Consider the following 17,551-nt stretch of genomic DNA (forward strand, 5'->3'; position numbering starts at 1 on the left):
GTAGATAGATAGATGGGTGGATGGATGGCTCGTGAGGGTACAGATGAATGTAGTAATGTGGGGAAGAGGGGGAAAAATCTTACAATGATATTCCACTCAATCATAATGAACTCTACTTGAAAACATTTCTGTACCTTTTCATATTCTTCTAAAATTCCTTTCTTCTTGATATTTCTCTTGGCTAGATAGATGGCTAGAAAAGAAAACAATGACATTTTCCATCATCATCATATTTCAGAACTCCCTTGGCCGCCTCTCTCTCTTCAGGAGGCTGCTGTGCTGAGGTCAGAGTGCTGGAGAGTGCTCAGCCCACCGGGTCCCTGCCCCTGGGGGTCCCAATACAGATGACTTAAAGGTCGTGACGACAACAAGACAAATGTCACAGAATGCTGAAAATAAATAAGCAACGTGTCGAGCACACCCCAAGGCAGAGGTGGGGATGAAGTATTTACCATAATCTGTATCTTCAGCGGGCCACTGCTGTGTGGGCCAAAAATATGGCGTCTACAAAAAAAAAAAAAAGGCAGAGAAACCATGCTTCACCCACTGGGTTCAGACAAAATCACCTTATCCCTCTCCACCACTTCTGCACTCCTGACTGTGAGGACATGAGGCCAACCATTATCTTTCAAATAAGTTCAGCCCCATGAACACTCAAGGTCAAGGCCAAGTCTCACCTGAAATCTGTAGAGACTGCTATCAGGCTTGAGAATGAGATTCTTGGGGTCTTGAAGGGGGTAAATGTAGCCATACTTGACAATGAAGTTACCCAAGTTCTGCGCCTCTGGGGAGAAGCAGTTCAGACATGATGTCAGGAGCAGGGGCTGAAGGAAGAAGCTCGTTGCCCCACTCCCTCACCCACCAAATTCCACGAGAGTGCCCTGTCCTCACATAGCAGCACCTAAGGAGTGGGGTGGAGGTTCCTGAACTTGACTATGGACAAGCACCAGCCGGGGAGCATGCCAAGAGGACCCCCAGGTCCTGTTCCCAGGACAACTTAGTAAGTCTGGATGGGAAGTAGTGAACCTAGATGTCAACTGGTACCGCAGGTGGCCTGCTGCAGGTGACTTGGGGGTGATGGCTGGGGAAGCCCTGATTCTTTGGATCTAGGTTCTTTGGATCTAGAAAAGATCACATGAATGGTTGCAAATGTCTCTGCTTAACCAACGGACACTTCCTCAATCAAAGAGGAAACAGGAAGGAGGCCATGTTTACTGTCAAGTGCAACTCACCTGCACCATGGGTCCAGATCTTTCCACTCCTACCCGCCTCACTTTAATTCCCACCCCACCTCAGTTGTTTTGGAAGCAAGGGCTTGTTTCTGGATTTGCATCAATTAAGGGAAAACTTTCCTGTTCTTTTTCAGAAACACCAGTGGAAGCAGGTAGCTTTTCGTGCTCAAGAGAGGGATGCATCCCTCTGCCTGCAGGCCCACCCTGCCCAGGGCCCCAACCTGCAGCCCTATCATCATTGAAGGTTTGGGATGACTTGTTCCCCAGACCCCACCCTGCAAGTCCCACTCCCTCCCACACACACCAGACCCTCGGTTTTCATGCCTTCTTTTATCAACAGCCTTTTTTCTAGGGTGAAGTCTGGTCCCCAGATTCTTTCTGCTCCAACATCCCAGCTTGAGTACCCTGATCAGACACACTGCCAGGTTCAAAAGCTGCCCGTGGCTTCCTCTCACTTATCTCCAGATAAGGCGGAATCTGTCAACCTGCTAAGTGGACTCCCACCCTGTCACCACCCTCCAGAGTAAGCTGATGTCACTCCTCCCAATCCCCCACATGACCCCTCCATTTCCTGTTCATTCCATTCTGACATCACTGCTCCTGCTAGTCTCTCCTTCCGGAAAGACCTTCTTAACTCTCCTTCCCCCATTCAGGAGCATCACTTCTTTCCAGAGCAGGGGCATGCAGCACCTATTCTGGGAAGCCTTTCTAGGTATTTCCAGCTTCCCACTATTTACACACTCTCGATATTTTGTATGTAATAATAACTATTTTGTCCCTAAATTATCATGCTTTTGCTTCTGATTATTTTATGCATGGAAGTGATGTCTCTCCAATTTTACAAGGGATTGAACCTACAGGTGTTTAACCACTGAGCCATACCCCCCAGCCCTTTTATTGATTGATTGATTGATTGATTGATTGAGACAGGATCTCTCTAAGTTGCTTAGGGCCTCACTGAGTTGCTGAGGCTGCCTCTGAACTCGCAATCCTCCTGCCTCAGCCTCCAGGGGCCGCTGGGATTGCAGACATGTACTACCAAGTCCAGCAGGTTTCTTAGAGATAGGCAAAGCCTCCATTTCATTTCTTGTGTGGTGCAGTGAGCACCGCAAGTCTGCCATAACTGCCCATGCAGGACGGACCCTCACCCAGGTTGGAGATCCAGAGACGCTGGATGATCCATTGTAGAACATCGCCTCCTGCAAAGCAGAGAAGTATCTGGTCATTGTCACAGCATCCTGACCTATCCTTGGACAGCCATGACCTCTTCTGTGAGGTCACCTGGCCAGTCCCTCCCGGCTCGGCTGTGATCATCCCCACCACCACCTCCCACTTGTATGTCCAGTGCAACTCTGAAGCCTGCAAGTCAGCAGACCTGGAGTGTAACCCGACCTTCACACACTCACTATCAAGCTCTGTTGTTGTGCTTATCTTTTACCTTACAAAAACTTGTGCTTGGACCTCCGTTCATCAGCCAGACAGCAAAGAAACTAAGACTAAACACTGGGAAAACAGACCCAAGGCCAGCTGTTGGAGGGGCTCTAGATAGAGCTGAGACACATGGAAGTAAAACAGAACCAAAGATGGGAAGAGAAGAGGGGGCTGAAGGCCCTGATGGCTCCCCCACACCCCATCTCCCAGGCAGAAGGCCCAAAAGGCAGAAAGCTAAATTCCAACCCAGCCTTCAGGTTATCGTGAAGGTGTTTTATCAGGGTCGGAGGAGGGTACCTATTTGAGTAACGGGTTTCAGGTTGATTTCTATCTTTGGACTGAGTGGGGCTTCATTTGTGCTCTTGCAGGAGGCCCTGCAAGTCTTAGAGGCTGGTCGGGAAAATCACAGAGTGAAGATGGGCATGGGGTGAGGCAGGAGAGGCTGGCAGGGGAGAGTCCAGAGAGGACGTGCACACCAAGGGCTCAGATTTATCTAAGGCCGAGGCAAGCAGCCAAGTTCCACCAATGGGACCCCACAGAAGCGCTCCCTGTAGGAGGGCAGCGGCATCTCGGAAGGCAAGGTGCTCTGGGAGCTCACTCAGAAGTCCTCTTCAAATGCCAATGGCCACTTTTTCCAACCAACTTCCTCGCTTTCCAAGGGCCACGTAGGGTCCCTGCCTGCAGGGGAACTGGCATAAAACACATCAAAGAAGAGAGCCAGAACTCAAGACCCCTCTGCTTGCCTCCTCGTGGCTGGACAGTCATAAATGACACTTCTCTCTTCCGAGGCAGGGAAGAGACGTTACTGGAACGCTCCGGGGAGGCCCCTGGGGTCCACTCACATGTTCCCTGGGCTCATCTCCAGATAACACTACCCTCCCTCCTGCCAATATCCCCTAGGGATGCTCTGCAGGCCCTTGGACTCACACACAAGGAGGAGACAGCAGCTCCATCCCTGTGGGGACCTCAGAAGGCCCAGGTGTGAATTAGAAGGTAGGGAAGGGTGGAGCAAGACAAAAGCCATTGTTTTTTTTTCTGCCAAACAGCACTTTGTTTTCCTGCTGATTTCATTAAAATAAAACAAACAGCAAGCAAACACAAACCTGACATGAGGCCTTCTGTGATGACCTTCTGGGAGAAATGGCTTCAAGTGACCCCCTGAGTCCTTTTCTCTTTCTTTTCTAACCCTTCTGCAGAGGAAAACTGTACTATAGGAATCAGAAAACTTATTCTGTAAAGGGTGAGCGAGTAAATATTTCAGCTCTGTGGCTCCTGACGCAGCCTCTGCATGGTGGATATTCCAACTCCCCCAGTATGGTGTGAAAGTGGCTGTAGACAATGCCTAGGTGCATGGACATGGATGCGTTTCAATAAAACTTTATTTACAAATACAACTGTGGGCCCCATTGGGCCTGTGTGACCAAGTTTGCCAACCCCTTTGTGGGGATCTGTTCCAGGCCAAGATTAGGCCACGAGTTACATCACCTGTCATGGCGTGAGGGACACTGGTGACCAGGACCCTCTGGTTCTGCATCTTGACCCCCGTCTCTGGGTTCTGCATGTCCTTCACAAGCGCTTCAATCTGCAAGACAGAGCAAGAGAAGTCATTTCAGAGGCTTTTCATGGCATTGAGTAGGATCCAAAGATACAAAGGAGGACTCTGGGGCGTCCCATCTGGCACAGGAACCTCGAGGGCATTGGGCAGCTTTGATGCCACCACCCACAGACGCAGACACCTCCCCGGCTGGGGGGCCCAGAGAGATTCCTCCTGACATGGAGATTCAGGGAGGCTTTTAAGAGCAGGTGAGAGAACGTCACTGTGAGGGCATGGAGGATGACACTGTCCCACGGAGCAAGAGGGACAGAGAAAGAGAGAGGGCAGATCATAGTGGCCTCGCATGCCACCCCCAGGTGTGGGTTTTATCAAGCAGCCATTGCCAGAGAGCATTTTAGAGGTGTGACCATGACAGAGAGAAGAACACAGAGATGGGAAGTCAGTGGGGTGACCCGTTCAAAGTCACCGCATGGTCCAGGCATAGACTGCTGGACTTCTACCCCGCCTCCTACCACTTGGTTTCTTCTCAGCAGGGCAGCCAGATGAGCCTTCCAGTTCAATTAGGATAATTCCTGGACCCTCTCTGCTTGGCCATTCACTGCCACAGCCATTTCTCCTGGAGTGAATGACTGGGCCGCCCTGCTGGTCTACGTGGTTGGGATCTCCTTTCTTCTCTGATTCTTGTCCTACCACTCCCCACAAGCTCCTTCCATATTGGTCCCCCTGCTGCTCCCAACAATATCAAACATGCTCCCAGGCTGCCACAGGGCCTTTGCTCTAGCTATTCCCTCTGCCTGGACCAGTCTTCCAAAAAGATCTACTTATCTCACGATCTCACTTCCTTCTCCTCTGAGGTCCCCAGGAGACCCATGCCGACGATCCAACTCAGAGCTGCAACCCTGAACTCCATGGTTGGCTCTCTTGATCCCCTGCTTACTTCTATAGAACTCACCATCTAACTTGCAAAGTGACTTGCCTATTTATTAAATGGTTTATCGTGTGGTCCCCTTGCTCTTGGAAAGTAAGCTCTGCAAGCACCTGTCATTAGACTGTGGTTGCTTGCTACTGTGTTCCAAGTGCCTGGGAGAGTGCCTGGCACACACAGGGTACTCCATAAACAGTCGATGCATGAATTAATAAACACATGAAAACAGCAGCGAGAAGATGGAAGGAGGCAAGACTCTCAGAGCCCTCGGAAGTGACCGTCATCTGCACTTGCAAGGGATCCGGTAGTTCAGCGAAAGGGCAGAGAAGAATGCCAAGGTCATGACCTATAGGACCAGAGTTACCAGTGAGCAAAATGGAAAATGCAAAAGAAGGACTGAGGGTGTGGCTCAGAGGTAGTCACCTGCCTAGCGTGAGCAGGGCCCTGGGTTCTACCCCAGCAAGGCAAAAAATGAAAGGTGGGGGCGGGGGAGGAGCACCTTCTGGAAGCACAGGCTGCTGCTTTGGTATGTGAGCTGTGAAGGGGCCCTGAGACACCCGCAGTGTCCGGCAAGGGACTGGAAATGGCTGCCCCAAGCTGAGAAGGACAAGGGTCAGAGCTATGAATTACAGAGTCATAAACATCCAAGAGAGTGTGGAGGCCAAAGAAAATCGACAAATTCTTCCAAGGAAGACTGAACTTCAGGAAGACGGCCACAGGACAGCTCTGATTGTCCTCAGCATCGTGTACCCCATGTTTACTGTGGTTTTCCCCATACATACCCAGCTGTGGCTAAGCTTAGTATGTGAATTAGGCCCATCAGAGATTAATAATGACTAATGATAAAATAGGACAACTCTAACAATATACTAACAGCTATGTGAATGCCCTCCCCCTCTCTTCTCTCCAAATAGGAATTTTCCATTTAGTGCTCTCAGGCCAAGGTTGATTGTGCATATCACATGGAATGAAGTGAAACCACTGGAGTTCGATCCCTAGTACCAGGGAAACAACCAATAAAGTGAAACCATGGATAAGGGGCCACTGCACAGGACGACAGGGCAGCTCAGGAGGCACAGTGACGAAGGCAGGTTCACGATATCAGCAGCACCTGTGCAGTGGGTCAGGAGGACAGAGCTCCCGAAGTGGACCTTACAAAGGTGAGCAGGACGTGGGCAGCAGAAATTGGAAAGGAGGGTGGGTGTCCCAGCAGGAGCAGGGCCTCAGAATAGGCACCAGCAAGCGGGAACAAGAAACCTCCCCCTGCCCCGGGTCCAGCGCTCTCTAGAGCACAGCTGGACAGATCCTCAGGGAGGGCTGCACCTCAGACCAGCCTGTCCACACCCTAGCCGGTGCCCAGAGAAAAAGAGCGCCCCAACTGACCTGCTTCCCCTCAATTTAACTGACTTGGTCATGTCCTCATTTTTCTCCTTTCATTTAACGAAATAGCACCCCAACACCCTACAGCCCATGACAATGAATTTCAGGAAGGGCCTTTTATCATTCGAAGGTGAACCCCAGGGTCCCACATCCCCTGTGGAGTTTCTTTCTCTCCCAACTGAAGGACTTGGGGCAACACAGTGACCTCTCTGAATCTCCTTCCTCCATCATAAAAATAGGGACCAAGATAGTACATATCCCACTAACAGATGTGCTTCTGTAATCTCATGGAATCTAATTAAGTAACTGCACAAGAACATTTTATAAGAAGAAATATATCACATATGTATAAAGATAGGTTGAATATCTCTTATCCAAATGCTGGGACCAGAAGTGTTTGGGATTTCAGATTTCTTTTTTTTTTTTTTCGGGGGGGGGCGGTTTCAGAATATTTGCACATACTGCAATGTCTTAGGGTGGGACCCAAGTAAATACACACATGAAATTCACTTAGGTTTCATTTACCCCTCATGTATATAGTTGTATATATGGTGCACACCCTGTGCAAATACCAGAAGGTGATTTTATATAGTATTTTAATAATTTTGTGCACAAAACAAGTTTCGACATGGACTTTTCCACTTGTGGTATCCATCATGTTCATGCTCAAAATGTTTCAGAATCCGAAGCATTCGAGATTTCTGATTTTGCCGCTTACCTCTGTAAGCATAAAGATGTATGCTTTATAAGGAGACACACATGTTAGTTGTTATCATCATTAATAGTAGCAGACTGAGCACTGTAATCCCAGCTACCCACGAGGCTGAGGCAGGGGGATTACCACTTTGAGGCCAGCCTGGGCAACTTAGCAGGATCCCATCTCAAAACAAAACGTCAGCAGCATTCATATGATTAATGTATTTTTGAAACTTTGTATGCACCGCCATGGTCAGATGCCCAGGAATAATAACCCAGTTTTGTTTCTCAAACAAAAACAGGTACTTCTTGAGCACCCAGGCAGTGCCCCGGCACTGTAGGGGATACAGCAAGGTAAAAGGCATACTCCCAGTCCTTGGGGAGTTGCAGAGACAAGTATGTGAAAATCAAGAGGGCAGGCACCATGGCGCACATCTACAGACTCAGCATTCAGGAGGTTGAGATGGAAGATCGCTTAAGCCCAGGAGTTTGAGACCAGCCTGAACAACATAAGGAGACCCTGTCTTGAGAATAAAGAATCAACAAAAATAAAAGCAAAGAGTCTGGATGCAGAGAGAGCTCAGTTCAAATCCCTGCGCCAGTTAAGATGCTAGAGGCCTTAGGTAAATTCCACTAAGACTCATTTGTGTAAAATGGAGATTACGATAGCACCTACATTATCATAGGGATGTTGTTAAGATTAAATGAAATTAAGCATTTAAAGCATTTAGGACCAAGCTATGCATGAAGTAAGTATTTATGAGATTCCAACTGCAGACTAAATTATACACCAAGAAATAAGAAGGCACTGATGGGCGTAACAGCCAGGAGAGGAGGATGGTGTGGTGCCCTCCAAGGGCGCGTGGCGTGGAGAGGCCTGAGCTTCAGGTGAAAGGGTGGATTGGGAATCCTTGCACACCGTGGGTGGGAGGGAAACTGATGTGACCACTGTGGGAAGTAGTTTGGATACACCTCCAAAATAACAGAAAGAAATTCAACAGTCCTGCCTCTGGGCATAGATCCCAAAGAACTGAAATCAGGACTAGAAGAAGGGTCTGCCCTCCATATTCACTGCAAAAGCTGAGGTGTGAAAACCACCTAAGTGCCTGCAGACAAATGGACAAAGATAACTTAGAGATACATAAGAAGAAAATTCTGCCATACACAATATGCATGAACTGTGGGTCATTACAGTTCATGAAATGAGCCAGACTAGAAGACAAATGCCTCCTGGTCCAACTTTATGAGGTCCCTTAAAAACAGACAAATTCCCAGAATGGTGTTTGCCAGGGGCTGGTGGGAAAGGGAATGAGAACTTGCTAATCAATGGATATAAAAATTTCAGTTATGACAAATAAGTTCTAGAAATCTGCTGTACAATATAATACTTGAAGTTAATAATGCTGTACTGTACATTTAAAATTTATTAAAAGGGTAGATCTCCTGCTAAGTGGTCTTACCACAATAAAATGAAATTGAAATTAAAATTAAAAAAGAGAGACTGACCCAGCTGTATGCAAGGTAAAGGCCATTCCAGGAAGCCCTGAATCGCAAACACTCTCCCTGTGTCTTTCCTCTTCCCTATACAGTCTACTCCTGCCTGCACCTGGAAGGCTTCTCGCCTTTCCAGGAGTGTGGGACAAGGTCCCAACTCAAGGCTGAGGGGTGGGATTTACTAGTTCCGTCTTTGATGCAAAACCAGCATTTGCTTTTGAACCCAAATCTCTAAGAAATGGGCTGAGATCAGGTCACAATCAAGACCGCTCCCAGGCACAGAGTGACTCAGCCGGCTAGCAAGACCCAAGCAGCATCAGGGACTCCCTGAGCAAGACAGACTGCAGGCTTCATCTGCAGGCTGTCCTGGCTCACGGAATTGTCTGGAATGGAGGATGTTCATTTCAGATCCACTGGAACTTATAGCCCTTAGCCTTCTGCAAGGTCAGAGCTTGTCAGAGTCTGGAGCCATGGTTCAGACATGAGGGGTGGCAGGAGACAGAGAAGCAAAGAGACAGGTGGGTGCTGCAGAGAGGCCGGGAGGCTGCTGCCCCTGGGGATGGCCAGGGGAGATAGTGGACTAAAAGCCCATATAAATCTGAGGGCTGTGGAAGTGACTTTTCTTAGAGTTCTTAGCCAACAATGCATCTTGGATTTATGTATTCCAAGAAGTCCTGGATTTTCTAATGTCAAACTTCAAGACTCCCCTCTCTCATATTAGATGCCAGAAGAAACGCTGTATTCATTTTAAATATTTTTATTAGGTGAAACAACAGCATTTTGTGGAAATAGGGGGCCCATATGGAATCCCACCTTGTAAGTTAGAAATCTGAGATTCTCAAAAGTCAGAGTTGATTCTTTGTCTTTGCATTTTAAAAAAATTATTATAAAGGGTTCGAAAATAACTTTCAGAGGAGGAATAATGAGAGTTATTTTAAAAACACAATGAGAGGAGTCAGATTTCTTTCTAGCAGGTGTGTCACCCTTCACAGAAAGAAGGAGCTGTGTCGGAGGGGGCCTCACATGGACCTTGGGAACATTTTGAGGGAGTTCAGCATGCTGAGTTTCCAATCAATTTTCTTTTTTTTTTTTAATATTTTTTAGTTGTCAATGGACCTTTATTTAATTTATTTAAATGCAGTGCTGAGGATCGAACCCTGTGCCTCACAAATGCTCTGCAAGTGCTCTACCACTGAGCCACAACCCCAGCCCCCTCCAATCAATTTTCTTCAGACTTTTCTTGATGCAAATTCTTGTGAGTGGTCTCTTCAATCACCTGAGCAGGAAATGGCAGGATTCTAACTCATGGCACTGAGAGATGCTGTCATACACTGAACTGTGTCCGCCCCCAGCCCCTTCAAGTTCATATTGTGAAATCCTTACCCCCAGTACCTCAGAATGTGACTGTTTGGGGACAAAGGGTCTTTAAGGTGAAATGAGGTCATGTGGACGGCCCTAATCCTATATGGGTTTGGGAGGCACTAGTAGGAAAGATGACATGAAGACTCAGAGAAAACAGGCCAAGGAGAGAATCCTCAGAATAAAACAACCCGACCACAACTTGCTCTCAGACTTCCAGCCTCCATAACTGTGAGAAAATAAATTTCTGTTGTTTAAGCCACCCAGCTGTGGTGCTTTGTTATGGCAACCTGAGCTGACTGATACAGACTCTTTTCTATCCTGAATCAGAAAAATCCCTTCCTCTCACAAAGAACACAAACTCAGTTGCTTCCCATGTTGTTCAGAAAGCCTTGCCTTTCTTCTCCAAACTGCTGCAAACTTTCCTACCAGCCTCCTATGACCTGCGGGGCATCCCTCTGGAGATGAGAGCGAGCCACGGCCTTCCCTGCCCTTGAACATCAGTGCCCCTCTTCCAAGCCACATCAGCTCCCAGCTCCTCACGAGATGAAGAATCAGCCCCATCGTGTTCCCAGGCAACACATAAATGCCACACAATCAGACTACCACCGAGCCCCATCAGGCCCTGAATTGGGTGTGGGGGGTGGAGGGGGAAATATCAGCCCCACAGTTCTTCTCTTGGATGCGTGACTGCAGGTGTGCCTGGGACCCTGACATCGTGAAGGGATCAGAAACGCTGGCTTTGACATCCCACCCACCAGGCCCACGCTGCTCCAAGAATTAAGAAGCTGTCACTCACTGCAGAATATCTCAGGGGCTGGAATTTTCCTTTAAGCTGGAGAAGGTTCCCAGGGGAACAATAATAATCATGACTTCCCCATATCGAGATGGGGGAGGTGACCTCACAACAGCTGTTGTTCTAACAGGAGGGTGAGCTCTTTCTAATAAACCCAGCCACAAGGAGTCAGTGGCCAGCCCACCCCAGCCTGCACCATGCCGTAGCCCCTGTGTGATGACCCCAGCCAACAACAGTGACGGGTGACTTCCAGGGACTGTGCTTTTATATTTCACACATCTCTTTTCTGCCCATTAAATCCGGCCTTATGAATGTCTGTTAACCCCCTCCTGGACCGTCAGGTTCTGGGTCTTCACTGGCACCTGCCTCCAACCTCCAGCATGTCCCCTGGCCCGGGGGCCCTCAACCACAGCCCCACCAACATTTTCAGCAGGATCACTTTTTGCTTAGGGGCTGTTCAGTGCATTGTTGGATGTTGGATCTCTGGTCTCTACCCACTAGATGCCAATACAAGCCCCAGTTGTAATAATCCCCTAGTGCATCTACACATTGCCAAATGTCCTCAAGGAATGTCATCTTTGTTGCACTTCAAACCGCCTGGGAAGCTTTCTTTCAAAGACCAATGCTTGCCGGGTGCAGTGGGGCATACCTGGAATCCCAGCAACTCGGGAGGCTGAAACAGGAGGACTGTAAGTTCAAGATCAGACTCAGCAAGTCTGATATTGAGGCCCTAAGCAACTGGGCAAGAATCTGTCTCAAAAAAATAATAATAATAAAAAGGGCTGGGGGTGTAACTCAGTTGTAAAGCGCCCTGGGTTCATCTCCAGTACCAAAAAAAAGAAAAATTCCTTAAGCCCCACCCCAGGCCAGGCCAACGTAATCTGAAACTCAAAGGACTGTGACTTGATATTGACATTTTTAAAGGTACATCCAGAGTTGGAAAGCCTCACACTGTCTCATCAGAATTATCCTTCTCGAATGTGAATCACCTCATCATATTCATCCCTGGTTGACATCAGAGAGCTTCTTGTTAAACACATAGAGCACCAAATCCTCAGCATGTCATAAGAAGCACTTCAGTTCTGGGCCCTTCTCACCTACCAGCCCTGCTGTCCACCAAACCCAAACACTTCTTCTGCCCTCTCTGGGTCAGCACTCCTGACCACTGAGCAGCCTCCAAAACGACCAGACTATTTCACATGTTTTGTGTTTTGTACCTGCCTAAAATGTCACTCATCTTCCCATTCTCCTGCCAAAAACAAAAGACTCGTTTTTCATAACTCGACTCCGTTGCAGGTCCCCCCGAGAAACCTGCCCTGATTCACACCTCAGCCCCCAGGTGGAGCTGACCTCTACCCCTTGATGGAGCCTCCAACAGTGTTTGCCATGGTGCATGGAACGTGTTTTTCTCCTAATTTACACATCTGCCTGTCTCCAGAGACTCTAATCTCCTTGGTATCCTAACACTGGGACTTCAGTGCTCCATTATCTACACTGAATGATACAAGCAAGTGATACCACTTTCTTCCCAGGTGGTCAGTGTTCCTCTTCAGCAAAATATTCAGTATTCCTCCTTCCCAAGCAAAAAGAGGAGGAGGAGGAGGAGGAGGAGGAGGAGGAGGAGGAGGAGGAGGAGAGAAATGGAGCCACACAGGAAAGTCAAATCATCTCACAAGGCTTCTTTCTCCAAAAAAGTCAGTCCTATAGTGAATCCCGGTAACTGGAACCCGCTGGGACGTAGTCCAGGACCAGAACTAAAGCCCACGGTGCTGGAGCCACAAGAGTCCACTCAGCTGTGTCATCAGTCCCCTGTGTGTCCTCAGCTAAACCCCCAGCAATGCGCCTGGGCAGGCTGGCCCTCCATCTCTTCCCACCACATCCTAAACCAGCCCAGGCATCACAGGTGGGCAGCGTCTGGGCTGAGGGGCAGTCTCCCCCGCATGGAGTATGAGGTGAGCACACAAAGCAAGAGCCTTAGGAATCGCAGAGGGAAGGGCCCTTGACTAGCTCCACTCTCCCCAGTGTGAGACACCGCCATGTCCTGGGTAGCTGGAGTTGGGGGAGGCACAGGAGACCTTGAGTGAACTCTCCTAGCTCAGGAAAAAAGAAGACATCCCTTCCATCCTCTTATTCACACCAGGAGTCTTCTTAATTTGCCAATCTGTCAAAAAGCAAACCACCTTCAAAAGTTTCCAAGGGCACTGTGGTCCCCTCTGTCTCACCTACCTTTCCACACTCCTCTCCCCTTCCCTCCAAACTCCATCCATTACTGAACAACCATCCTCAGACCCACCAGATTTCCTGAGCCTCCCTGCCTCGGCCCATGCTGTTCCCTCTCCTGGAACATCCTTCCCCCTCTCTGCTTGGAACGCCCTCATATATGTTCTTCAGTCCTCACTCTGTGTCCCCCAGACACACTGAGCCAGGTCTTCCCACAGACACCACACTCTGACCCACATCATGAGAATTTCACAGCACTGTATCACTTTGGGGACAGATGGTGGCCAGTCCTGTATTTTTTCCTGGTTCCATCACTTTGTGACTGTATGACTGGCAAGTGGCTTAACTTCTCCAAGTCTCAGCTTCTTCCTCCATAGAACAGTGACCCTCCCCACTGTCTGACGGAACAGATGAGAGGAGGAATGTGAGTCCTCTGCCAGGAACACGCACAGGCTTTGAACCGGTGGAGAATGACACTGCACCCAAGGCACATTTCAGGCTTCTCCAGAAGGCTAGATGTCACCTCGAGAAGGTGGACAGAGTGTGACAACTGTCCTGGGATGCCCAGGCTAGTGCATTGCTGAGAATCCCCTGGCACAGGCTCCCAACACCTGTCTTGCAGCCTTTTGCCCTGCTCTCACTTTAGGAAATCCGTGATGTGATCAAGGGACTCAATATATGCAGCAGACAGGGTTGTTGATGGCATGAGGCAAAGAAAAAAAAATATACTGGAGGTGGGACAGGGTCTGTAGGCACAAAGAAGGAAGTCACTCTGCTGAAGGGTCAACAGAACCTGCCTTCAGAGAGGAGTGGCTGGGAGTGGGGCATGAGAAGAGGAGGAGAGGGAGGTTGGCAGAGGGGAGATAGGACTTAGAGGGGGCTGGTACATGAAGGGGCATGGGACAGACTCCCAGAGAGCAGGGGAAGTCACTGAGTCAAGAGCCCCTGAGAAGCATCCTAAACTCTCCTGGTCTTCCACTCCTGGCGGTGGAGGGCAGGGGGAGGGAAAGCTGGAGCAGGGGGTGAGAGCAGCGTCATGAGTGGCCACACTGAGAAGGGTGGACGGAATCCTGAGCGTGGGAAGCCACTTAGGGTTTTGGGTGAAGGAGATCATCGTTGGTTTGGGAAAGGAAAACAGTGGGTGTATGCCATGGAGGAAGGGTACATCGAGTGGAAAGGGAAAAGTGGGGTGAGAGCAGAGGCCAGGGTGGAGGAAGGAGACTCGGGTGGAGGAGGGGAGGCTGGGGTGGAGGTGAGGGGGGACTGAAATGGGAGGGGAGGCTGGGGTGAAGAAGGGGAGGCTGAAAGCAAGACACCAGGTAAAAAGAGAAGAATCTACTAGATTCTCTTCCATCTTGATGGAAAAGAATGCCCAAGATTCAATAAAAGCAAGCTGAACATCTCCGGAAAATTATTCTCTGAGTCCCCAAGTCAGAGCTGCCCTGCCTGGGAGAAGAAAGCCGTCCTGGGATAAAACCCAGAAGATGGTGTTAGGCTCTCAGACACTAGACTTGGGCAGTTTCTTTGGCTTTGAGGAACTGGCATCTGTGATACTGGCTTTTTGGTTCTTTTCCGGCAGGACAACATTCAGCCACCCTCAGTGGACAGAGCGTGACAACTGTCCTGGTGTGCCCAGGATTGTCCAGGCTTTAACACATTTAGCAAATCGAAACGGTTGGTCACTGACTACGCCAATTTGCTTAGCTCCTGGGGCTCAGGGCAGGGCCCAGCTTGTCAAAAGCATTCAGCTAATTCTACTCAACAGGATAAGCCTAAGAGGATGGACACCACACGGCGAAAAGTGGCTGTGCTTCGGAAGGGCAGACGGTGACCTGGGACCTAATCCTCTGTCGATCTCTTCCCACACTCGATATCTCAAAAGCCCAGAACAAAACGAACCACTTCATCCCCAAACACATCACTCTCCAAGTGCTCTCCACCACCACGCCCTCCGTGTCCATCCAGAATGGACACCCTGTGCCTGGTCACTTGGTCTGAGAAAGCATTTACAACAGACGGGACAAGGTTGTGATGTTGCTGCCAGCCACTGTCAGAGGGAGATTCAAGTGCCCATCCACAAATGAGGGCTCTCTGCACATTGTAAACAGGGTGGCCTTGATCCTACCGATCACATCATTTTCATCGTCTATGTATACACACAAACATACTTATTTTATAATACTGCAGTTTAGGATCAGAAAAACATGGCCAAAAGACATGCTGATTTATCATCCGGATGTCTTACAACAATACCGGCAGGTTGTGTCAAACCTCACAGCCTCAGCTGAACTGCCTCTGGCACCCTCCTCTCCGAGTAACAGGTTGTTTCCAGCCTCCGGCAGACCATCATAGCTGGCTTCAGATTCTCCACTACAAACAGTTTCCACGAAACCCTCATTATTATAGTCTTCAAAAGCAACACACAAAGCAAATAAGTCATTTCATACAATCTAGCGGCGCGAACCGCCCAAAAGGGATGCCCAGCACATCCTCGGACTCTCCCCAGACTCGGACCCCGCCCACCTGCCAGGGCCCAGGTGTGGGCACCCGGGTTACCTTTTGGAGAAATGCCATCCTCGGCCTGTACTGCTGGCCCTGGTGTCGGATCGTCATCCTGGACCCTGGATGGATCTACCACCACAACACAAATGGGAGAGAAGAGGGAAAGCCCCAAGTTAGCAAGCCAGCCTGGCCAGCCCAGCCTGGGCGTCGACCGTGATGCGCGGGGCGGGGAGCGCGCAGAGCTCCGCTGCCGCCCGCGGCCCCTAGACTCTCCCTCACACCCGCCGACTTGCAAAGCAGCTGGAATCCGCGCCAGCCAATCAGCGAGCGGCGCCGCGGGCTCATTAGCATGCGCTGCGAGGGCGCGCACCTGCCACCAGGGGGCGGCGTCCGGTCCTACCTGTACCCCCGCGGAGCCTCAGGTGAGACCTCAGGAGGGAGCCTTTTAACCTGGGCGAGTTACGTACAAAAGTGAGAGAAAATCCTCATCAATAAAGTGTGGTGGAAACACAGGCTTTCCTGCACCCTCTTTGCCCCTAAGCAGCTAGGCAACCTTGGGCAACTTCTTTAAATCTCCAAGAATCAATATCGTCATGAGAAAAGTAAAATTTTTTAAATGGGGTAATAATATCCAATAGAAAGATTCCCCTACCTGTCAATGGAGAAATGTATAACACAGTGCTTGGCCCTAAACAAATGTTTGTTTGTTTGTTTTTTGGTTTGTTTATTTGTTTTTGTTTTTGTTTTTGTTTTGGGGGGGCAGGATGGGGGGAGATCAGTAATGATGACTTATTGACACAAAATAACAGGAATTTGTAAAATGATGGCTAAAATATAGAAGTGAAGAAGAGAGAGGAAGGCTGTAGTGCCTACTGACCCAGTTGTCTAGCCTTGGGAAAATTATATTTTACTTCTTTGATTCTTGGTGTTGGGCTGGTTTGTTTGTCCATTTTTAAGTAAACTTTTAATTTTTGAAGCATTTTTAGATTTGCCACAAAATTGAGCAGAAGGGTGTAGTATAAAGATTTCCCATATATTCTCTCCCCGACATTCATGGTTTCCTTCTTTATCAACATCCCTACCTAGAGTGGTACGATTGTTACAATTGACGAACCTAAAATGATGCATAATTATTTTAGTGTTTTCATCTCTAGAAAAATAAAAGGTTAAAGACCCTAAGTAATCAAGACCCTTCAGCTTTGTCATATAAAGCCCTTTGTCCTATTTACACTGGGTGAGTGGACACTAAGTGTAGCAATAAAATGTTTAACATGGAAGAATAGAGCTTTGCCTTAGGAAGGCACAGTCAGCCAATGACCTTTTAAAGTAGAGGTTGTTATCCATTTTTTTTTCCTTTCAGGTAATATTTACCTTAATGATTTGATGAGCACTATAGACATTCTCTCAGGAAGACGTGCACACATTCGGCGCTGACTCAGGGTTGCAGACAATCTCAAGGGGTTTGTGGTTTGTTCCCTGTGGAGCCTTTCCAGTAGCCCCTGATTCAGAGCCTCCAATGCAGAGGACCTGGATGCTGCAGGGGTCTATCTGTGCAGAGGAGGTCTCAGAGGTCTGGGAAGTATGTTCACGGAGCAAATTTGTGCCTAATGTCATACAGAACATGCACAAGCAGACAGTCCCTGAGGTTCCTTCAGCTTCAACACGCCTTAATCCTTTAATTCCTAAGAAGAGAGAAGATGATAAGGGACTTTCCTGATACGAAGGATGAGAAAACGTAAATTATTCAGGAGCAAAGAGGGGCAAAAATACAAGGAGTTTTGCTCAGTAATAGGATAGGAGAGATCTCAGAAGGCCTGCCACAGTCCTGCCTACCTCTTCTATAGTGCTCTGCTCTTCAAGCAACCATGTTTTGTGGGACCCACCCTTAGGGATACTGGACATGTAACCCTGAGGTCAGTTCCTGGCCCATGATATGGCTAAGATGTGGATCCAAAAAGCTT

The 17,551-nt window shown here is 48.8% G+C and overlaps 1 protein-coding gene across 1 annotated transcript in view; it reads right to left on the reverse strand.

The window, feature by feature from the left end:
* Rgs9 (regulator of G protein signaling 9) overlaps positions 1–15,880 on the reverse strand; it is a 61,950-nt gene extending 46,070 nt beyond the window's left edge. The window contains exons 1-6 of the mRNA XM_015504845.2: positions 15,645–15,880; positions 4,149–4,245; positions 2,381–2,431; positions 678–784; positions 453–504; positions 135–193 (exon numbers count right to left, since the gene is read on the reverse strand). Of these exons, the coding sequence (XP_015360331.2) occupies positions 135–193; positions 453–504; positions 678–784; positions 2,381–2,431; positions 4,149–4,245; positions 15,645–15,701 (423 nt within the window). The 5' untranslated portion in view covers positions 15,702–15,880. The remainder of the gene's footprint in view (positions 1–134; positions 194–452; positions 505–677; positions 785–2,380; positions 2,432–4,148; positions 4,246–15,644) is intronic.
* Positions 15,881–17,551: the final 1,671 nt, after the last annotated feature.

This window comes from Marmota marmota, unplaced genomic scaffold (genome assembly GCF_001458135.2).
Source record: "Marmota marmota marmota unplaced genomic scaffold, marMar, whole genome shotgun sequence".
Taxonomy (NCBI): Eukaryota; Metazoa; Chordata; class Mammalia; order Rodentia; family Sciuridae; genus Marmota; species Marmota marmota.